This window comes from Pristiophorus japonicus, chromosome 3 (assembly GCF_044704955.1).
Source record: "Pristiophorus japonicus isolate sPriJap1 chromosome 3, sPriJap1.hap1, whole genome shotgun sequence".
Classification (NCBI taxonomy): Eukaryota; Metazoa; Chordata; class Chondrichthyes; family Pristiophoridae; genus Pristiophorus; species Pristiophorus japonicus.
In genome coordinates, this window is record NC_091979.1 from 42,687,655 (window position 1) to 42,711,765 (window position 24,111).

Genomic DNA, 24,111 nt, shown 5'->3' on the forward strand with positions numbered 1-24,111 from the left:
CTGCTGGCCAGAATTTCAGCGCTCGGATGCAACATTGGCTAAACTGCTGTGAAGAGCCGACTGCACTGCATTATGTGTCATTCTCTCTCTTTCGTTGCAATATACTTACTGGAAATGGGAGGAGTGTTTGACTCTTTGACTTCAGGCGACAAAATTCTGGGTTCCTTTTTGGTCCAAATGTTAACACTGGACAGACAATGCTTTGGAAGGTTGAATCAGTCGAGAATTTTCTGAAGACATTGACATGTCCTGGAGCCAGAGTTTGAAATATGTCAACCCTATACACCAGTTAGTGCCCCTCAACCCCCTTTACTGAAATAAGGTAATCATTGAAAATAATACATTGTTTTAATGAAATCTAATATTCTGAGCAGAAGTTATACAAAGCTGTCTATGAGAAGACGAAGAGCAATTATACCTTGGTCTTGGATGATCCGAGAAACCTTCTGGCCAAAAGGTCGGGTCAACTAATTAGTCAGGTAATTCTGTGGAACTCGCACTTGAATGCTGGGCCTTGTCCAAGTTGGCCAACTGCAACACCACCAGCGTCCTGTTGGCCCGTTTTATGTGGATGTCACCTACCCAAATAAATGCTTTATTGGGTAGATCTGTTGTAGCCTGTGAGAACCTTTCCACTGATCGAGTGACAGAGTTCTAGGATGATGAACACTGGTGTCTTTATGTGCTTTATTTGACGTTCCATCATCCTTTGCATGCATGTGCATCTTTATTGACAGCAATCATATAAGTGTGATGCCAAGCTCAAATTGAGGCGAGGGTGCAATGAAATTCTACGTCCTGATATGTTGACCGCCATATACAACTCAATCTCAGGGAGCCAGGTAAAGTTGCCCAATGTTGTGCACTATTTTATCTACTTATGATTTTTGACTTGTCTAATACTGATATATTAAATATTAACTTAATCATGTAAAAAGTTGTTTGTTTAGAAAAAGCTTAATTAATATTTTCATGGAGCAACTCTCTTAGTTTCAGTTACAAACCAAATTGGCATTAATTTTAAAAGGCTTCCCTACTAATCCAAGCACTGGTCGAGTCGTCTTGCTGCCTTTTAACTGTTCTCTGTCTGCTTGTGTTCTGTTAGTTTTTAAAAATATTTTCTGCATGCGTTTTGGTTGGTTTTCTGATGATTTCATTCACATTTTTAACAATGGGCCAGATTTCGCTGGAGCGTGGCTTCTCAGGTGTGCCCCGTCAGTTACGCTTACAATTGCGTTTTTAAAGTTTCTGCCCACAAAGTTGCTGAAAGTGCGAGCTGGTAATGCAAAGCCAATGGGGCATTCGAGGCCTTGGCGAACAGTGGGACAGACAGTGTATCTCCTTAACCAATGAGATTTAAGGATTGAGAAAGAAACAGAGCAACAGCACAGAGGGAGGGACTTTTTTAGACTGGGTGAGTTCCATGTCAAATCAGGAAGGGAAAGAGAATAAAGAGAGGGAAAGAAAGATTGGAGGAAGAGAGATAGAAAAGAGGCAGAAAGGAGAAGTAAGAAAAAAGTGACATTTTGCATTTTTTAAATGTCCAAAAGTAATTCACAAGCTGAAGGAATGAGACACCACGCTTATAATTGTTTACTTTCTGGGCAAGAGAGATTGGTTGGGAGTTATTAACAATTATCATGTGGGTAAAAGGGTTCTTACGCTAGACTGAACTTTCTGTGACAAGTTTAATGGGTAATTAATGTGCAAATACAGCAACTTCATGAAGGTCATGGGGAGGTTAAGCGCGAGATGCCATTTTTGCAAAGCTAATGGTGGGATGGCGCAAATCAGTCAGCATCTTGTGGCGATTCGCAATACACGGGGTAGCTCTTCCTTGCCACAAGTTGCTGGCTGATTTTCTCATTAATAATGGAGTGTGATGTTCAGCAAGATCTGGACCATTGGATTTCTGTTGATTACTCTACATTAATTCAATGCTCGCTTGTGTACAGTGGAATTATAAGAAGGACTACGAAAAGGTGAAAGACAAGTACACATCCATCTTGGATACTCCCGACAACATCCGATCTAAGAAGGGGATGAAGCTCATCAGTGATGTAAGTTGTTTTTTTAATGCCGTAAATATGCATTTGCACATATAATTAACCCTGCTTAAATAATAATTACCCGAATAGAGAGTAAAAACTGAAAATGCTAAACTGTTTTCCGGCCACACCTATTATACATATGTAGAGTTGCTCAGATTGCTGTTCTTTAGTTAAAGAGGAATAATGAATGCTATTAGGATCTGCAGTCAGCACATATTCCCTGGATACTCTGTCGTCTTTTCCCCTCCCCATATAAGGATGCATCTATTTGTACTGCCAAAATGGCCACCTTGTCTTTGATTGGCTCTCCATTATCACATGACCTATTGCTGATTGGTCTCCTTGGAGGATAAGCCACACCCTGAAGTTTCTCTGGAATGTGTAAATGGAACCACCCAGCCCAAGTTCTGATTGACTTTGCAAATTGTAACTTGATGCATTTTGACTTCAGAAGCCACAGAGGATAGATCTCCCCAAAAGTCACCAAGTTCCAGCCAAAGTCCATTACCCCAGCGCAAGTGCTGCCTCCCCCAGCTGATGTCCCTTACCCCAGTGCAAGAGCATGACCTTACACCACCCCCCCCCCAGCCCCCCCGCCGCCATAGATGGGGCATTGTGTGCGGATTGTTAACAGGTTTATTGGGTATGAAGTGAATAGTGACAGTGTCATGACTTCTGGATTTCATCCACTCCAATGTCCCTTGTAGGGGGTTGGAAGAATGTGATTTGTCTTCCCTGAGTTCCCTCTCTCCCCTCTGATCCCCCCACCCGTGTCGCTCTTTCCCAACCTCCCCAGGCTCTCTCTCTCTCTCTCTCTCCCACCCCCCCCCCCCCCTCCCAGGCTCTCTCTTTCTTTCCCCCCCACCCCCAGAATCTCTCTCTCTCTCCTCCTTGTTCACTCTCTCCCCTCACTCCCCCAGGCTTTATCTCTCTCTCTCTTTCTTCCTCCCCCCTCCCTCCCCAGGCGCTCTCTCTCTCATCCCGTACCTCCCAGAATCCAGAATCTGTCTCTCTCTCTCTCTCTCTCTCTCCACCCCACCCCAGGCTCTCTCTCTCTCTCTCTCTCTCTCTCCACCCCACTCCAGGCTCTGTCTCTCTCTCTCTCTCTCTCTCTCTCTCTCTCTCCACCCCACCCCAGGCTCTGTCTCTCTCTCTTCCGCCGCCCCTCCACTTCCCAGGCAGCCCGCGCTTCTCTCCCCGCCACCCCTCTTAGTCGTCCGACGCTTCTCTCGGTCGCCTGCCGCTTTTCTCTCTTCCCACCCCCCCCCCCCCACCCCGCCGGCCTCTCAACCACTCTCCGCTTTTCTCCCCTCCAACCGCCACTTCTCTTCCCCCACCGCCCGCTACTTCTCTCCCCCTCCACCCGCCGCTTCTCTCCCCCACCGCTCCTCTCGGCCGCCCGCTACTTCTCTCCCCCACCGCCCGCTACTTCTCTCCCCCTCCGCCCGCTACTTCTCTCCCCCTCCACCCGCTACTTCTCTCCCCCTCCACCCGCTACTTCTTTCCCCCACCGCCCGCTACTTCTTTCCCCCACCGCCCGCTACTTCTCTCCCCCTCCACCCGCTACTTCTCTCCCCCTCTGCCAACTACTTCTCTCCCCCTCCGCCCGCTACTTCTCTCCCCCTCCACCCGCTACTTCTCTCCCCCTCTGCCAACTACTTCTCTCCCCCTCCACCCGCTACTTCTCTCCCCCTCCGCCCGCTACTTCTCTCCCCCACCGCCCGCTACTTCTCTCCCCCACCGCCCACCACTTCTCTCCCCCTCCACCCGCTACTTCTCTCCCCCTCCACCCGCTACTTCTCTCCCCCTCCACCCGCTACTTCTCTCCCCCTCCGCCCGCTACTTCTCTCCCCCTCCACCCGCTACTTCTCTCCCCCTCCGCCCACCACTTCTCTCCCCCTCCACCCGCTACTTCTCTCCCCCTCCACCCGCTACTTCTCTCCCCCTCCGCCCGCTACTTCTCTCCCCCTCCGCCCGCTACTTCTCTCCCCCTCCACCCGCTACTTCTCTCCCCCTCCGCCCGCTACTTCTCTCCCCCACCGCCCACCACTTCTCTCCCCCTCCACCCGCTACTTCTCTCCCCCTCCACCCGCTACTTCTCTCCCCCTCCACCCGCTACTTCTCTCCCCCTCCACCCGCTACTTCTCTTCCCCACCGCCCGCTACTTCTCTTCCCCACCGCCCGCTACTTCTCTCCCCCTCCACCCGCTACTTCTCTTCCCCACCGCCCGCTACTTCTCTCCCCCTCCACCCGCTACTTCTCTCCCCCTCCACCCGCCGCTCCTCTCCCCCACCGCCCACCACTTCTCTCCCCCTCCACCCGCCGCTCCTCTCGGCCGCCCACCACTTCTCTCCCCACCGCCCACCACTTCTCTCCCCACCGCCCACCACTTCTCTCCCCCACCGCCCACCACTTCTCTCCCCACCGCCCACCACTTCTCTCCCCACCGCCCACCACTTCTCTCCCCACCGCCCACCACTTCTCTCCCCACCGCCCACCACTTCTCTCCCCACCGCCCACCACTTCTCTCCCCACCGCCCACCACTTCTCTCCCCACCGCCCACCACTTCTCTCCCCACCGCCCGCTACTTCTCTCCCCCACCGCCCACCACTTCTCTCCCCCACCGCCCACCACTTCTCTCCCCACCGCCCACCACTTCTCTCCCCACCGCCCACCACTTCTCTTCCCCTCCACCCGCCGCTCCTCTCGGCCGCCCACCACTTCTCTCCCCACCGCCCGCTACTTCTCTCCCCCACCGCCCACCACTTCTCTCCCCCACCGCCCACCACTTCTCTCCCCCACCACCCACAGGCTCTGAGGAACAACATGGTCTGTCCATTACGGGGCCCCATTTCCGCTTCAGGGCCCCACTTCCAGTTCCAGTTTCAGGTGGGAGGCATCGGGGCGGAGTCGAGAGGATGCAGGCGCAGTAGGAGAGAAAAAGGACAGTACAAATCGTTACTCTGCCCATATAAGAACATCTACTTCCTGAGTTCACAGAGGTCATAGTTGCTTTTAAAATAGCAGTTACCACTGCAGAACCAAGTCATTTTAGCACTATTAAGTTATTACATTTTTTCACCTAGATTACAAATGTTACTATGTTTTCAGTCCTCTATCTGTTGCATAATTTATTATTTCAAATTAATCAGTTTATTCAAATTGCTGCAAATTAATTACGGTATGAAATACACTTTAGACATCTACCATTACAGTTACGATCTTTTTTGATTCATTCATGTGATGTGAGTGTTTCTGGCAAGGCCAGCATTTATTGCCCATCCCTAATTGCCCTTGGGAAGATGATGGTGAGCCACCTTCTTGAGCCGCTGCAGTGCGCGGGGTGAAGGTATTCCCACAGTGCTGTTGGGAAGGGAGTTCCTGGACCCAGCGACGATGAAGGAACGGCGATATATTTCCAAGTGTGTGACCTAGAGGGGAACTTGGAGGCGATGGTGTTCCCATGCGCCTGCTGCCCTTGTCCTTTTAGGCGGTAGAGGTCGCATTATTTTGTGCAATAGGAAAATATTCATAATAGTTCACTGCCTGTCTATGGGATAGAGCCATGTAAGGGAAGAATAGGATGGAGCCTCCTATAATTCGGAGAAAGCAACTTGTATAATAATCACATTTTTATTTTGAAACTTTAACCATGTTCTTTCTTGATCACAGATAAAGTATAAACTGGAGTATAACCAGAATAAATCGAAGGGCTATACTACTATCCACGACACACCAATGCTGCTCCATATGCGGAAGGTGAAGGACAGAATTAGTGCTGTAAGTATCCAAGTATCGGTGAATAGAAATAACTATTCTATAGAAGTATATCCACATACACTCAAGTGATTATGATGCCCGCTGCCAATCTCGCCCCACTATTTCCAACACTGCTTTAGAAATGCAAAATTATTTCTTCATTACAGCCCCCTGTTCATCGTCTCCATAGTCTCAATAACTAAAGTAAGGCAAATCTGATTGGAGTGGGGCATCTCAGGGTGATGTCATTAGTTGGACGTCTTACTGCACACTTCGACTTAAATTTTTATTGTGCCATAACTTGCTGGCTGTGCGAGCTGATAATGGCGAGGTGAGGGGCAACAGGGCATCTGGGACATTAGTGAATGACGGGACCAACAGTCTATCTCCTTAAGCAATGAGATTTAAGGATTGAGAAAGAAACAGAGGAACGACAGAGAAGAAGGATGAATCAGAGTCAAATCAGACACAGAAAGAGTAATAAAGAGGGGGGAAAGAAAGATTGGATTAAGAGAGAGAGATAAATGGGTCAGAAAGGACAAGTAAGAAAAAATGTAAAATTTTAAATTTAAAAAATCTCCCAACAACAATTTACTACAAAAGCAAAATACTGCGGATGCTGGAATCTGGAATAAAAACAGAAAATGCTGGAAATCTCAGCGGGTCAGGCAGCATCTGTGGAGAGAAAACAGAGTGAACGTTTCAGGTCGATGACCCTTTGTCAGACTGTTTACTACATGTAGGAATGAGACTCACAGTTGAAAGTGTTCCCTTTCTCAGCCGGAGAGATTGGTATGGCATTACATTAACAATTATCGTGTCGTTGAAAGGGTACTTATGCTCTTCATTATGATCCCTAACTTTCTGTGGTGAGTTTAATTGGCAATTACTGAGCAGATCCAGCAAGTTATTAACAATAATGGGGCAGTTAAGGGCGAGCTGTTGTCTGTGCGAAGCAAACGGCAGAGCGGCGTAAATCGACCAGCAAGTTCTGGAGCTTTGCAGCTCCCGGTGTATCTCACCATCCCTTGAACGTGCTGGCCGATTTGTGCATTCATAATGGCATCCATCGTTAACTGCTGTTATTTTTCCAGCAAGATTTGCCCCAAAGTGCTTTGCAATGTGAATTGTTCAACACCAAATCATTCTTCTTCGTATTGAGGATGACTTGCTTCCACACCAAAAAGGGATGAGTTCATAGGTGTTTCAATGAAGGACTTAATATTCCAGGTCCTGAACTACTTCCTGAAAGGTGGAAGTTGCCTGTGCGTAGGTTTTTTTAAACGTGTGGTGGCCGTTGCACACCACATGGGCTTGACAGAGCTAGGTCTTGGTCCAGTCGAGGTCATTAGGTAGGCCTTAGATGCAATTTTTTATAAATCTTAAATTAATTTCTCATGGTGCTATGCTACCTGCACGTAATGAATTTTTAAGGATTTTGTTTCAAGAAACTATCTTCTGATTTTTATTTGCCATATTGGCCGTGTAGATTCAGCAAATAATGTTTCTCGCAGGAAGAGCAGATTCTTAGCAGAGATGTAGGGGTTGAAATTTCCCCTTTTGGCGACACCCGTTGGCGCCTCTGGGAGGCTAAAGGGGCGCGAAACACTTTTCGCCAGGGTGGTGGGGGGGGGGAGAAAGCACTACCGGCTTCCGGTAAATTGCCTGGGAGTTAATGGAGCGCCACGACTCACGGGTAGTGCTCCGGGACTCCACACAACCGACAATTACGTCATCGCCGTGTTCGGCGATCTCTTAGCACTGCGACCTCCTAATGCCGCACGCAGAGCCCTTTCCACCCTGCGGCGAATATTGCCCCACACCCCGCGAGGCTGGCACAAGCGGGTGTCAGCACCAGGCTCGCGGGTCGCAAACCGGGCCGACACCCGCTTGTGGAAGTTAAAGAAAGAAAGACTTGGATTTATATAGTGCATATCTTGACCACTGGACGTCTCAAAGCGCTTTACAGCCAATCAAGTACTTTTGGAGTGTAGTCACTGTTGTAATGCAGAAACCGCGGCAGCCAATTTGCGCACAGCAATGTGATAATGAGCAGATAATCTGTTTTCTCTTATGTTGATTGAGGGATAAATATTGGCCAGGACACCGAGGATAACTCCCCTTCTCTTCTTCAAATAAGTGACATGGGATCTTTTACGTCCACTTGAGAGAGCAGACGGCACCTCCGACAGTGCAGCGCTCCTTTAGCACTGTACTGGAGTGTCAGCCGAGATTTGTTTTGTGCCCAAGTCCCTGGAGTGGGATTTGAACCCACAACCTTCTGACTCAGAGGTGAGAGTGCTACCCACTGAGCCACAGGAGAGGTCGCGTGCGCTCCACGCCACCATCTTGGCATTTTTGCCGACTCACCGGTCAGCTCCAATTCTTGTCGCATTGCATGATCCACACCGCCATCATGCAGCCCAGCACTCTGCTTGGCTGCTGGGCCGCAGCCCCAGTCCCACACTGCCCTGGTGGCCCAGTGGAGGCCATCAGAGGGCCGTGCAAGGTGTGCAGCGACCCTCCCCTTTAAGTGAGTGCTACACGGAGCATTCCCGTAGCGCTCCCGACCACGACCACTCCAAGAGGAAATGAGTGCGCGAGATTACGTTCCACTTCCTCTGAGGGGCGGTAAGGCCAATTCCATGGCCAGGGCAGGACTTCGGCGCCGGGCGCAGGAATTACCGCCCCAAGCAAGTTACCGCCCCCAATCGGGGCGCAGGGCAATTTCTCCCCCATAGTAACTATAATGTTACATCGAATTGCATAGAATTGAATGTACAGAAACTAGCCATTCGATCCAACTGGTTAATGCCCCACAAGAGCCTCCTCCCTCCCTATTTCATCCAACCTTATCAGTATAATCTTCGATTCCTTTCTGTACATCACAAGCTTCTCCTTAAATTATTTATACTGAATAACTCCAGACAATGTTTACTGCCCGTACTGGATGTGTCAATAGCAGTAAGCTTCAGTGTTCACCTGCCAGTTAATTATCCAAAAGTAAAAGGATACAATCAATTTATAACGAACTAAAAGTGAATTCTTAGCCGACGGAAGGACTCTTTAAAATGTGACATCAAAATTCCTGTGATGAACAGAATTTTAATCATTTCTCTTTGTTGGCAGTTAAAATACAAGGAGATATATGAAAAGAACAAAGCTAATATCAACATTCCAGGTGATGCCTTTGAGATCAGGGCTGCCAAGAGCGCATACAAGAACACAACCAACGTAAGTGTTATCAGCATGTTCTGACTTGAACAATAGAAAAGACTTACATTTAGTTAACGCCTTTCACTACTTCACGTTATAGCCAAAGAAGTACATTTGGAGTATAGTCACTGACTATAGCATCACAGTCAGGGTGAAAATCCATCTCTCAAATGCCTGCTCATATGGCTGTCTTTATGTTCTATAAAATGGGGCATATAGAGTTTTCAAAGACTTCTCCATTTTCAGACACAATTTGTTGTTGGAAAGTGAAATTATTAGCATTTAGGATTAATTAACCAAATCTGATTGTGACGGTAATATAGAGATGCTAAAACAGTATTTCCTGGGTGAGTAATCTAAACGCGTGAAGTCAGCTTGGCCACCAGGTAAACACCTCTCCCGATTTTCGTTTCCAACTATTGCCCAACGTCAAGATGACCCCCAGTGTTTAGAATCGTAAATGAGCAGTCACTTGTGCAAGTTATGGCATGACTGACGGTGACCATGGAGCTGTAGCCCATCATAGTCACAGCCTTGGTAAGAGATGAGAGAGAAGAAAAGTTAACTTCAGGGCAGATGCATAAAAACAGTTTCAGTGATGGCTTGTAAATGGGGAATGGACACACTTTCAAAGTGTGGCAACTAAACGACACTGAACTGTATAGCTCACTGAAACATTTACTCAATAATTATTGTGTCACAATATACTCGGGTTTCAATTTATTTTAATTGTTTGATCTGCAGCTTGACTACAAGAAGAAGTATGAGGCCACGAAGGCCAAATGGATGTGGACTGCAGACAGACCTGACTTTGTGCAGGCGTACAAGGCCTCACTGCAGCAGAGCGATGTAAGTGGAGCATTGAATTACTCTGTAGTAACGCCTATAGCCAAGATACTTTATGCACATTGGTACAGTATGTATAATCAAGCATAAGAATGTAAGAAATAGGAGCAGGAGTAGGCCAATTGGCCCTTCGAGCCTGCTCCGCCATTCAATAAGATCATGGCTGATCTTCTACCTCAATCCCACCTTCCTGCACTATCCTCATATCCCTTGGTTCCCTTGGTATCCAAAAATCTGGCGATCTCCGTCTTTAATATATTCAACGCCTGAGCATCCACAGCCCTCTGGGGTGGTGAATTCCAAAGATTCACAACCCTCTGAGTGAAGAAATCTCTCCTCATCTCAGTCCTAAATAGCCAACCCCTTATTCTGAGACTGTGACCCCTGGTTCTAGACTCCCCAGCCAGGGGAACATCCTCCCTGCATTTACCCTGACAAGCCCTGTAAGAATTTTGTATGTTTCAATGAGATCACCTCAACTCTAGAGAATATAGGCCTAGTCTACTCAATCTCTCCTCATAGGACAATTCCCCCCACCCCATTAAGGCTGCCCAATATCGAGCTGCCCTAGTCGACAGCAAGGTAATTGGGTGGGAGGTGGAGGGGGGCTCGCGATCGTGGAGTGAGCGGTCCCAGCGTGACAGCAGCTCAGATTGTCTTAAGTGGGGCCCAGAGATGCAGGAATGCTCCTCCGGGCTCCACAAAAGAAATGTCAAATTTATCTTTGCTGGGTGTCTCCGGCCTTCGGAACTGATTGCACGACACACGCTTCGACCTAAAATAGCAATCAGGGTCCTAGGACCCTAATTAGCATCTCAAAAGGAACTTTTCAAAATGGTGGTGGTTGCATCATTGGGTTAACAAGGCGGTAAGGCTACTAACCCTGTTAGCACTCAGTTAATGCCAGGCACAACAATTTGAAATCGCCACCAGAGAGTGAAACAGAAACCGATAATCCAAGTAAGACATGTGATGTGAATTCAAGGGAGACTAATACCCCAAAAGGCTATTACTAGGAAAAGACAGAGCTGAAGACTGGAAGCTCAGCTTTCAAAAAATTCGGTGTTTGCACTCCAGGAAGGAATTTCCAAGGCTACTTCCCTCCCTTAAAGGGAAGGGCCATTGCTGCAGGATCTGCATTGGGACCAGTGAGCTGGTCCCCGACTGCAGCCGCGATTCGGCCCGATCAGCTCGCTGCACTGCAGCAGAGTGCCGGGCTGATGGATCGCGGCCGAAGAGGAATCAAAAAAGTTTTAAACCGCCATTTTTTAAAATATTGTACTTGCCTCGGCCACCTCCCCTTTATCCTTCGCCCCCGAACCACCCGGCCTCCTGACCAACGCCTCCTGCAACTGCCAGTGTTTTCACCCGGCGATGCTGCAAGGGGCGGAACTGAAGTCCAGGGCACTACCGGGGCGATGCGCATGGCAATGATGTCATGATCTCTGGTTAAAGGAGATCAGTGCGTAACGTCCTACCGTCGCTGCAAACATCCCGCTTCAGGTAGCAGGAATTGCTCATCTCGCCCAGTCAGTAAGTCGTTAGCGCCCCGCTATCGCACCCCCGAGGCAATAATGGGAGGCGCTAAGGAGGACAATTTCTAGGCCACAGAGTAAATATTAAATTCAAACTCTCTATATTGAGTTATTGTGGTACCACTGATACCCTTACGTGATGTTGATGTTTACATTCCATTGCTAATTCAAACTCTTTATTGTTTGTGACAGGTGGATTACAAATATGACAGAGAAAATTTGAAAGGTTGCAAGATCTCAGTCCCTGTTTATGGAGACAAGAACTTGATATTAGCTGTACAAAACACAGACTTGGCTAGTGGGGTAAGTACTGATACAGAGGCATAGAGTACAATTGCAAGGAAGTTATGATGAACCTTTATAAAACACTGGTTCGGCCTCAATTCTTGGCACAGCACTTTAGGAAGGATGTGAAGGCCTTAGAGATTTATGTGAATGATTCCAGGGATAAACGACTTCAGTTATGTGGATAAACTAGAGAAGCTGGGGTTGTTCTCTTTAGAGCAGAGAAGTTTGAGAGGAGATTTTATAGAGGTCTTCAAAATCATGAGGAGTCTGGATAGAGTAGATCGAGAGAAACTGTTCCCATTGTGGAAGGGTGGAGAACCAGAGGACACAGATTTAAGGTGATTGGCAAAAGAACCAAAGGCGACATGCTGAAAAACTTTTTACACAGCGAGTGTTTAGGATCTGGAATGCACTGCCTGAAAGGGTCGTGGAGGCAGATTCAATCGCGGCTTTCAAAAGGGAATTGGATAAGTATCTGAAGGGGAAATAAATTGCAGGGCTATGGGGAAAGAGCGGGTGAGTGGGACTAGCTGAAGTGCTCTTGCAGAGAGTTGGCATGGGCTCGACGGGCCAAATAGCCTCCTTCTGTGATTCTATGAAATCCATAACTTTGGCACATGATCCTATCATTGTTGGAACCTGAGCATAATTCAGCCCAGACTGACAGGATTAAGATCTCTTGTCCTGCTGGCTATCAGGCACTTATGTAAAATGAGTCTGCGATCATCTCAATTCGGTACCAAATGGATGTGAGTCCATAGCACAACACTACTAAAATTTAACACAAATTAGCATTTTCACTCAGGAGGTTGACGTAAGAATTGAGGGGAAAAAAATCACACTGGTGCATGAGGACAGATCTTCTGAGAGTGACAGCGAAACACATTATTGAAGAGAGCAGAGAGAGCTTTACTCCTGTCGCGTGTCCACTGACACCATTGTGTCAGCCAATGAGTCGGAGGCGGGACTTACCTCAGGACTCGCAGCAAACAGTCTATTTTACATCAGTCTATTTTACTCTGAAACTGCAGCAACTTCTCTCGATAAAAGCAGGGTGATTCCTCCTGCAAAATGCAAAATGTATTTTATTCCTCTCACATAAAGGACAGGACAAATAAGAAAACTGTCAACCTCAGCACGATACATTCTTCTGACCAAAACCTTAATTTGTTATTCTTGTTATTGCATTCAATATTTCCACATGTGGTCTGCAATTCACTATCAGGAACACAAAGCATCAGCAGGGCTATTTTTATGTTATATAACCACCCCCCTGCCCAACATACATGCACACACACACACACCAAGTTTCGAAGAAGCATTTTTCTTTAAACCTTACAGACAAAGCAAAATTTGCCTGGCAAGTTTCTTTTTTGGTGGGAGTGGGAGGGAAGAGTTACTATCTTCAAAGTAAAAGAAGATAAGACAGATCTCACAAGAGTAAAAATGTATTTGATCACTATGTGGCACTAGGGGGATCAAGGGGTATGGTGAGAAAGCAGGAATGGGGTACTGAAGTTACATGTTCAGCCATGAACTCATTGAATGGCGGTGAAGGCTCGAAGGGCCGAATGGCCTACTCCTGCACCTATTTTCTATGTTTCTATGTTTAAAAGAAAATGCCTGTGATTTCAGTACAGACACTGAACAGAGGAAATATTCATGGACCCATTGACAAAGCTACACATTGCAATCCTTACCCCATTATCACTACGTTTACCCGAGGCAAGGAAACAATTGCAGGGCTACGGGGAAAGAGCAAGGGTGCGGGACTAATTGGAAAGGACTTTCAAACAGCCGGCACAGGCACGAGGGGCCGAATGGCTTCCTTCTGTGATATGTGATTCCATGATTCTGTCAGTCTTTGATTTCCAGACATTAATTGCTTTGTGCCATTCTCAGGTGAAATACAAACATAAGCATGAGAAGGAACGAGGCATCTACCAACCGGTTCCAGACACACCACAGATGCTCCATGCTAAATCCGTCGCTACCCTGATGTCCGAGGTACTGCAGTTACTTTCATGTGTACATGACCCCGGAATAGAATAGGATTGGAGAATAGACTGTGGTAAAGTTCATTTGAACATACTAGCGGGTCTACTGTGGCACTGTTCATGGTGGTTTGGAAGATATGCAATTTTATGAGGACAGGACGTTATGCACAATGTATTGTCCTGCTGCTATAATACTACTGTTTGTACCCTGACAGCTCCCATTTTAGGCCCCGAGGTGCAATAGCTGTGCCTTCCTGAGTCAAGTAGATAGGGTAGAATGTAAATGATCTGTGGCAGGCTTTGCAGGATTATTTACCTTTTCTCATTCTATGCTATCTTACGCTCTTATGGTTCTTAACTCATTAATACCACATCTGTAGGTGATAAGACGCAGGGGGGCGAAATTGCCCTGCACCCCAATTGGGGGCGGTAACCTTCTGGGGCCGGGACTTTTAGCGCCCAGCTAGGAAGTCCCACCCCCAACGCGGAATTGCCCTTACCGACCCAGAGAGGAAGCGAAACGCTAATCTCCATCGCTCGACTTCCTTTGGGGGCAGTCACTGGAACGTTACTGGGGCGAGGAAAACAGCACCCCGCGGATGCTCTACTTCCCCTTTGCTTAAAGGGGAGGGCTGCTGTGCACTCTGCACTGCCTCTGATGGCCTCCACTGGGGCAGCAGCCCGGCACCCAAGACGGAGCACTGGGCTGCATGATGGCCCAGACCATGGTAGAGCCGCCATCTTTGAGCCAACCCGAGAGTTGGCCAACAAAAAAAGATGGCAACCCAGGGTGCTAGCGCCCTCCCATTTAAGCACCGCCCCAAGAGCGGATGTCGGCCTGCTTTGAACCCGCGAATCTGATATAGCAAGTAGATACGCATTCCCATTTGAAAAAATTAATGTGGTGAATTATTATTATTTGTTAAAGGCATTGGAGTACTATCCTCATTTTCTTTGAATGCAAATAACTTTGCAATATTTTTTATTCAACTGTTCCTAAATGACACATCTGATCCTCCCTTTCTCTGATTTGCAGAAAAAATACAAAGAAGCTGTTAAGAAGGAACTCCCCCATGCTGCTTACATGACACTACCTGAGACCCGTGGAACATCACATGTTAAGGAGGTGTCCAAGTTACTCAGTGGGGTGAGTATTAGCAAGTACCACATCCCATGTGAGAAGATTGGGCCATCAGCAGCACTTTCTATGGGTGGCTGTACAAGAGTGCCTCGGGATGTAATTTTCTGTAACTCTCTGTGATCCTCGCTGAAATTGGGCAGATAGCTGGCCTCTCACCACCTCACCCAGGATTTTGTCCCCCCCGTTGGGACCACCGACTGTTCCTTCCTTACCTACTGCATGCAAATAGTCGATTTACTTTCTTTCCTCACTTCCCAGCGTTGCTATGACACAGTTAGTGGTGGGCCTTAGAAAGTGGTGGTAACTGCCCTGAGGTAGGAACGGGCCTTGTCGTGGCCTCCTCTCCCTCCATTCTGTCCCCAGTGAAGAGCCCCGTCTCTGCCAAAGTCTTCAGTTGGTCTTGGTTCCCAATCTTCGTGGAGCCTCAAGGTCCCTCACTGGGATCCCCAGTGCTGCCACACGCTCCCAGCTGCAGAGTTCTCTCCTTTGCAGGTGTATTGTCATTTAATCTGCAATTCATAAAAAGGTACATAAGACGTTCAACAGCGTATTATTTTTTCTAAGTAACACGTATACAATAATCACGAGCCATGATAATGGACAAAAGTCTCCCCCGGCTCACAACCCAGTCCTGTGCCAGTCACTGCTCTTAAACTTGCCATGAGCATCTTAATAACAGTAGCCTGGGCTGAGTCACTCTGGTTTTCATTCCCCTTCGAGGGACGCAGCACCTCCCTGCTCCCCACTCCGACTAACTGTCGCTCAAGTAAAATTGAGGGCTCTAGATGTGGGGGATCATGGTCATGGATCTATATTGTAGCAAGTATGAGGAGCAGCAATTTGTAACTCAGTGTGCCGCTCAGCAATATTGTAACGCAAAAGAGACTCTCAACAAGGTGCTAAGCTCGATGAGTTGAATGACCTTGTTTACATTCCTGAATTTCTATGTTCTTCTTGCATTTCCCATGCAGTTTTGAAAATATCAGAAGAGATAAGGATTCACGAGGCATTATCTGATTGTTAATATCAATTTCTTTGACCACAGAAACTGTACAAGCAGCAGTTTGAGAAAGATAAAGGCAAGTCCTCATATTCCATTATGATGGAGCCCCCAGAAGTGAAGCACGCCATGAACGTGGCCAAGAGTCAGAGTAACGTAAGCATACAAATAACTTGGCTTTCCTTCTTTGTGGTGGCCTGTATTCTTGATCTTCCTATTGAGTGAAATGTCGTTACAGACGAGAGCATAGAAATGAGGAGGAGCACCAAGATATTTCTATTGGGTTATGTATACACACGATAGGCACAGAAATTCCTAGTCATCGGCTGCAGGTTATTGTTAGGTCGATGTTTTAGATAAACCTATCTTGTGTTGGTGGGTGGTATCCAGACAGCATGATTTCCCACTGAGTTTCTGCCCGGAATGGGCAGCAAGTGGGCCAGCAAGATTCAAAGGAGACCAGGCTGTTAAATTCCGCTCACTCTCTGGTGGGCAGGAAGTTAATTCACCAAGCTGATTTCCCGCCGATAATCCAGGCCCACAATGCAGTCTTCAGAATCAGATAACGATTATAAACTGGTCAAGTTTTGCACTTGTAGTTTATTCAATTCATGCCTTGTGATCATTCTCAAGTGCCAAAACGAGTCTTTTCCACCAAGCTTTTGGCCACCCCACCTGGTGTCACGCTCCACGTCAATGTAGCCTTTATGCTTCACGTGTACACGACCACACAATAATCTGCAAGGTCATCATCATAGGCGGTCCCTTGAACGAGGATGACTTGCTGCCACATGAGTTCACAGATGTTTCAATGAAGAACCTGATGTTCCAGTCCTGAACTCCAATTGAAGGGGTGGAAGATGCCTGTGCATGGATTTTTTTAATGTGTGGTGACCATTGCACATTAGCCACCACATGGGCTTGACAGAGCTAGGCCTTTATCCAGTGGCAAGGGTTAACCAGGACCACTGGAGACCTGCTCTGCTGCACGGACCTAGTGTGGACACATATTGCAGTGTGGACTGGCCCATGCTGCCCCTGGGCCCTCGGCTCTTCTGGGCCCAGTACCCTCATTCGCCGCAGCTCCGCCACGATCTCTCGCCGCTTCTCCGCCACAAACATTTGCCGCACCTCCACCATGAACTGTAGCCGCTCCTCCGCCACAAACATTTGCCGCACCTCCGCCATAAACTCTCGCCGCACCTCCGCCACGAACTCTCACCGCTCCTTCGCCACAAACGTTCACCGCACCTCCGCCAAGATCACCCACCAAATCTCAGCCACGATCCCTCATCACTCCTCCGCCCCTATCGCTCGTCGCAAGTCTGCCACGACCTTCCCACTCCTCCGCTGTACCAGGGCCCCGCCGATGCTTCTGGCTATGCTCCAAACAGCGACCTGGGTCCTGATGATGTCACCCAGTCGCCCACCTCAAAGCCGTCGCACATTTGTGTCGGCTCGCGCTGGAAGCTGCAGTGGCCACCGAGCTGCGGTGGTGTCCTCTCGCAGGTCGGAGTGGCCCACGATATGGAATCACAATCTGTAAGGTACCGTGCAGGCCACTCACGAGCTTTTCCATTTGCAATACCGCACATGTACAGAAATTTAAAAGGGACCGTGCATTGAGATAAACAGGCTGTGCACAACAAAGACAATTTAGAGGGAACATTGCTCCACGCCTCAACATCCATTCCCTTATCCAATCCTATTTATTGTTTCTCTCTCCCCGCCAACACCCCCACAAAGAGCCTTGAGATAGTTTCTACATTAAAGTTACTATATAATTCCAAATGGTTGATGTTTCTTGTTCTCTATATTATATACATGCAAAACAGAAACTTTAGAACATAAGGAATGAGCGGTTTGTTTAGAACAGATTTATCAAACAGCATTCTCTGGTAAAGTACCCTGGCAATGACAAGGAAATGTTCTCCATCCCTCAGATTCAATACAAGAAAGAGGCTAAATCCAAACTAGCTTACTCATCCGTGGCAGATAGGCCAGATATCCTTAAGGCCACTGAAGCTGCCAAGTTAATAAGTGATGTAAGTATGCTTCGCAATTGTGCGCAATATGCTGCAACAATTTCCCCAGGTTCTAGCACGGCTCATCACATGAGTTCTGTGTGTTCCTCCAGATTGGATACAGAACAAAGGCACGTGAGGAGGCAAGTCGTGGTATAATCAGCCTTGGACGTCCAGACATTGAACTTGCCAAAGAGGTTTCCAAACTTACCAGCCAGGTAAATAACATAACGCAATCGAGAACCAGAAGTACAGACACTTTACTAACCACAAAAATACAACAGGCTCGTGAGATTGCTTGAGACTCCCAGCTGTGTCAACCTATCCTGAGTCATTATCAGATTATAACAAGTCACGTCACACTGTATTAAGCTGTGTTATATCGCATCAAACTGTATCCAAAAATACATTGTAATTCTGTGACAAACTACAAGAAGGATAGAAACATAGAAACATAGAAAATAGGTGCAGGAGTAGGCCATTCGGCCCTTCTAGCCTGCACCGCCATTCAATGAGTTCATGGCTGAACATGCAACTTCAGTACCCCATTCCTGCTTTCTCGCCATACCCCTTGATCCCCCTAGTAGTAAGGACTACATCGAACTCCTTTTTGAATATATTTAGTGAATTGGCCTCAACAACTTTCTGTGGTAGAGAATTCCACAGGTTCACCACTCTCTGGGTGAAGAAGGTTCTCCTCATCTTACCCCTTATTCTTCGACTGTGACCCCTGGTTCTGGACTTCCCCAACATTGGAAACATTCTTCCTGCATCTAACCTGTCTAAACCTATCAGAATTTTAAACGTTTCTATGAGATCCCCTCTCATTCTTCTGAACTCCAGTGAATACAAGCCCAGTTGATCCAGTCTTTCTTGATATGTCAGTCCCGCCATCCCAGGAATCAGTCTGGTGAACCTTCGCTGCACTCCCTCAATAGCAAGAATTTCCTTCCTCAAGTTAGGAGACCAAAACTGTAAACAATACTCCAGGTGTGGCCTCACCAAGGCCCTGTACAACTGTAGTAATACCTCCCTGCCCCGTACTCAAATCCCCTCGCTATGAAGGCCAACATACCATTTGCTTTCTTAACTGCCTGCTGTACCTGCATGCCAACCTTCAATGACTGATGTACCATGACACCCAGGTCTCGTTGCACCTCCCCTTTTCCTAATCTGTCACCATTCAGATAATAGCCTGTCTCTCTGTTTTTACCATCAAAGTGGATAACCTCACATTTATCCACATTATACTTCATCTGCCATGCATTTGCCCACTCACCTAACCTATCCAAGTCACTCTGCAGCCTCATAGCATCCTCCTCGCAGCTCACACTGCCACCCAACTTAGTGTCATCTGCAAATTTGGAGATACTACATTTAATAGAAACATAGAAACATAGAAAATAGGTGCAGGAGTAGGCCATTCGGCCCTTCTAGCCTGCACCGCCATTCAATGAGTTCATGGCTGAACATGCAACTTCAGTACCCCATTCCTGCTTTCTCACCATACCCCTTGATTCCCCTAGTAGTAAGGACTTAATCCCCTCATAAAAGCAAAGCCACGAAAAGAAAGTTATTTAGCAGACAAAAGGGAAAATCTTATGAATCATGTAAGATACCATCTCTTCTAGAAGTCAATGTTCTTTCTCCTTGTATTTCAGTTGTGGTTTTAAATCGTTAACTACTTTCTCGTATCCATTCTTGCACTGGAATTTCCACCTCCTTCCGGCTATAGTGCTAATATTTATTTTTGCAGGGTATTTGTCATCCTTCTGTGTATTTTTCTTCCAGAAGTGCATGGGCTACATGTAATTGTGTGTAATTAGGAGCATTGTTACTCTCAACTTGTCCTGCTTTTTGTCAGCAGTAAACACAGCCCCACTACAAGTGCAAGTGACAGGAGCAATTACATGGGCTTGTAGATTAGGACAGAGTATTCTTAACAAGTAATCGATCAATAGTACTACTGACCTGAAAAGTGAATTGCTCCCTTATGTGGCAGAGTGACCAGTGATAGGGAAAAGCAAAGTGATAGCTTGAACTCATTGCCTCCAGAGGAAGCTGTATTGCATGTAAGGCTTTTGCCACATCATATGGCTGAAGCCTTGTTCTCAGGGGCCTGTTTTGCTCTGACACCAAGTAATGGAGCCAGGTTTGTTTTTTTTAATGTAGTGGATAAGAGAGAGTATTGCTTACTATAAGACAGACCTTTCACCCACTGAGCTTGGCAATGGAATATGGCTGCTCCCACCCGTCTCTGGCGATTCCACTTCCATGTTCTCCTTAAGGCACCCAGGACACTCACGTGAATGAGACTTCACATCAGCTGCTCACTGAAGCTTAATCAATTCATGGCAGTGCATGATATATTGATTTCAATACAGCCCCCAAAAAGCTGACAAGCCAAGGATAGACGTGATTATAAATTATGGCATGTAAATAGTGATAGTTCCACAGGCTTGTAATTTAAGCTGTAGGTATAGCCAACATTCCTTCACTAATATTCAAGATTTTTAAAAACCTGAAGTACATGAAAGCCTGAAGGGAAAATATATATGTTGAAGGCCCAAAGTTTTTTTTCTGTTGCCATTCTACTGACTCTAAATAGTATCAACACCATTAGGAATGTTCTCATCATTTGCTGTACCATCAAAATACAAATCCGTTTATGGGTTCCACCGCTTGATTCAAAAGGAGTTCAAAACAGCTTTGTGCCATTTTTCAAAGCTTTTTTTTTGTAGTTACACACTTAATATGATTTGGCATTAGGTGACCATTCCTGGCTGTGTTCCATCATCTTATTTCTGACGAAAGGTGAGACTCCTGCCAACAGCTTGAACATGGAAAACTGGACCAACTACGTTTCAGACCCACTTCTCATCATAAAATGATACATTTCAATAACAACAACTTGCATTTACATAACGCCGTTAATGTGGTAAAACATCCCAAGGTGCTTCACAGGTGCGATATCAGACAAAATTTGATATCGAACCACCATAAAGACATATTGTACAGGTGACCAAAAGCTTGGTCAAAGAAATAGGTTTTAAGGAGCAACTAAAAGGAGAAGAGCAAGGTAGAGAGCAATGTTCCCTTTAAGTTGCACGAGCCCTCACCACGCAGCGGTCTATACCTCCTGCACAGCCGGCTCACCGGTTTATAAAAGCAAAAACCGCGCATGCGTGAATTTTTGAATGGGCTGCGGAGACATTGGGAGAGAGGTGGCGAGATTTAGCAATGGAATTCCAGAGATAAGCAGCACTTAGGCAGCTGAAGGCACGGACACTGGTGGTGGAGCAATGGAAATCAGTGGGTCCGCAAGAGGCCAGAATCGGAGGAGCGCAGAGATCTTGGAGGGTTGTGGGGCCGGAGGACGTCACAGAGCTACGGAGGGTTGAGGCCATGGAGGGATTTGAAAACAAGGATAAGAATTTAAAAATTGAGGCCTGGCTGAACCGGGAGCCAATGTAGCTCAGCGAGCACAGGAGTGATGGGTGAACAGACGAAAAAAATTCCGAGGTTTAGTTTCACGGAAATTTCACTCATAATATACCAGAAGGCTTCAAGCTCAAATATGAAATGGTTTGTTAAACAAAGAAAACATACACTAAGCTTCATAAACATTTGCCCACAGCTTCAGTTTTATATTACGGAAACATTGTCAGAGAGGGAGGATGGAACAGCCATGTACAGTGCTACCTTTTAAAAGAGAATTGGATATTGTGATATCGTTGATACAGCTGCACAAGTACACACACTACAAGATGGCTCCTAACAGAACTGTGATCACATGACCCTGCCACATGACCTTTTATTGTTATTACATCAGTAGCTGTTATTACATCAGTAGTCCACTAGGTGGAGCTCTATTACAAATATATACTTGAACAGGAAAAGTCTGTAGTGCTATGGGGATAGGGCGGGGGTGTGCTACTAATTGGATAGCTCATTCAAAGAGCCGGCACAGGTACGGTGAGATGAAAGGCCTCCTTCTGTGCTGTAAAATTCTATAATTCCATGAAACGCTTAAAACTAAGTTGCCATGGCCTGAGGCATTATTACTTTTTATATATTTGATAAATCTGATGTACTTTAGTTTTGTTGTGTAACAGCATTTTGCTGTCGCCTCTAAACTATTCATCTGATGCAGCTGCACCAAACAGTATCCCAATGCTCTGGAGGAAGTTACTTTAACCAGCTAACGTACATTTAACATGGGCTCCAAGCACTACAACTTTAAGTGTGCTTTACGAAAACAGTCATTGTATCTCAAAATGTCTGAGAACAGCCAAAATCTATTATATTGAGTGCAAAAGTGCCCTTGGGCTACAACCAGTTGTTCTTTAGTCTGCAATATTTTGTTTCAACCTATTTCATTTTAAAGGTTTTTTCCTGGTAAGACAATCGGGAAAGTTATATAAACAGCAATAACCTCACTACAGTGTGTGTTCTGTTATAAGTGCTTTCATTATAAATGGTTTCTCCTGTGGTAGAACTGAGCTGTACCCGGCTTCTAACTAGTTGTTTACTGACTGGAGTGAAACCTATTTCTGCCGCTATCCATTTCATAATTTGTTTGCACCAAGCATTTCTATCTAATGCTTGCAATTGCATCCGGGCTACCCATTAATTGCTATTGACCGCTGCTCTGATCATACCATCCTGCTATGCATCATAGGTGGAATATACCAAACAGAAACTCCGGGGTCATGGAGCTGCTTCATATGACACTCCTACGATGAGACTCGCAAAGAAAGCAAATATCCTCACAAGCAACGTAAGACAAACTTAAGTATCAAGAGTCCCTGTCCAGTGTATCTGCGTTTTGTACTGTATCCCTGCCATTTATACTAAATTATTTTTGGGGGGGGTTGCCCTTCCAAGGCCGATGATACTCCAGTGCTAATTACATCACACACAAGGCCAGCTCGACTGAATTCTAAGTGGGAATAGATGAGAAAGGAAAAAGCAGAGTCCCAGACAGAACCACCGTCCATGGTTTTTTTTTTGCCCTTAATCTGTTTTTCAGCAGGGTTTTCCCCGTCCGATTCCACAGATGCAATTCGGATGTCCATTTTGCCCCAGTGTCCAACAAAGGGAAAACAGAGGGCCTATATTCAACATTTTTTATTTGCTTAAGCCATGGGCTAGAAGCATATGTCTCTCACTATTGTCTCCCCAGAATTATCTAACAGACAACAGCAGTTTCCTCTTTCTTCAAGAACTGTCAAAGCACCACTGCCTCTCTTGAGGCCCTCCATATCAAACACCAAACGTTCACTCATGCTGATCCATTTCCTCAGCTTTCTTCCTGTTAACATTGCATCTTGCTTCTCCTTATAATGACACTTGAATAATATACTTTTTTTTCCAATTTCTGTGCTGTATTCAAAAAGGTTCTGTATATGCAATGGAACTCACAGATAATGTATCTGTAACTCTGAAATATCTTGGTGGGGTGGGGGCATGGGGGTTTAACTTTTGACTTTGTTCCTTTTTCTGTCCCAGTGAGTCATAGGTTGGTGAAGACAGAGTGAAAACTGTTTCCACCCAACATACCCGAATTTTTCACAAGTGTACATGAACTGTTTTCAATGTCTTTTTTTCTCCTCTTGAAATTTTACACCTTTTTTTTAAGGAACCCAGGATTTTTGAATGGCAAATTTTGATGTCTGCATTCTAGACTTTGTATCTGGAGTGGAAAATCTAACAGCCTCAGCTCACTTCACCATATTCAATCTCTGTACACATTACCGCATTAAGAAAATAGAATTAAATATAAATGAATTGACATGGTCTGAGTATTAGTAATTCAGCTCCATAAACAATTGTCATGCTAACATTACATTCAAACCGCAAATAAATATGCCAAGTTGCTTGCAAAAATTGGATAACTGGAACAGCTCTATTGGTACTGGATTTTCTTGCATTATCAGTTATTTTTGACTGTCCATTTGTAACATGTCACTGACTTTTTTTTCTGTACTTCCATTGTCATTTCTGTTAAACACCACCTCCCTGACCTATATCGGCATTTGTTTGCCCCTTTCTGTTGTGTGTTACCGGGTGTCCGTATTGTCATATCTTTGTCATTCTCGTATTATTATCATCTGATTACTCGTCTCGCTCTCCTAAGCCAGCGTTCCAAAATGTTCAACAACTGATTCGTTTACTGTTCCTACCATTACATTGAGCTAAAGAGGTTATCATTTCTATGTTGGGAAATGACAGAGTAACATTGATTTTAATT

The 24,111-nt window shown here is 46.2% G+C and overlaps 1 protein-coding gene across 18 annotated transcripts in view; it reads left to right on the forward strand.

The window, feature by feature from the left end:
* neb (nebulin) overlaps positions 1-24,111 on the forward strand; it is a 330,990-nt gene that overhangs the window by 236,089 nt on the left and 70,790 nt on the right. For 14 of the 18 annotated variants that reach the window (XM_070875301.1, XM_070875303.1, XM_070875304.1 and 11 more), the window contains 12 exons: positions 738-842; positions 1,956-2,060; positions 5,725-5,832; positions 8,941-9,045; positions 9,772-9,876; positions 11,601-11,711; positions 13,599-13,703; positions 14,730-14,840; positions 15,880-15,990; positions 17,778-17,879; positions 17,972-18,076; positions 22,540-22,638. In XM_070875301.1, coding sequence (XP_070731402.1) covers positions 738-842; positions 1,956-2,060; positions 5,725-5,832; positions 8,941-9,045; positions 9,772-9,876; positions 11,601-11,711; positions 13,599-13,703; positions 14,730-14,840; positions 15,880-15,990; positions 17,778-17,879; positions 17,972-18,076; positions 22,540-22,638 — 1,272 coding nt within the window. The remainder of the gene's footprint in view (positions 1-737; positions 843-1,955; positions 2,061-5,724; positions 5,833-8,940; positions 9,046-9,771; positions 9,877-11,600; positions 11,712-13,598; positions 13,704-14,729; positions 14,841-15,879; positions 15,991-17,777; positions 17,880-17,971; positions 18,077-22,539; positions 22,639-24,111) is intronic. The other 4 variants (XM_070875318.1, XM_070875307.1, XM_070875319.1 and 1 more) reach the window with 2 other exon arrangements.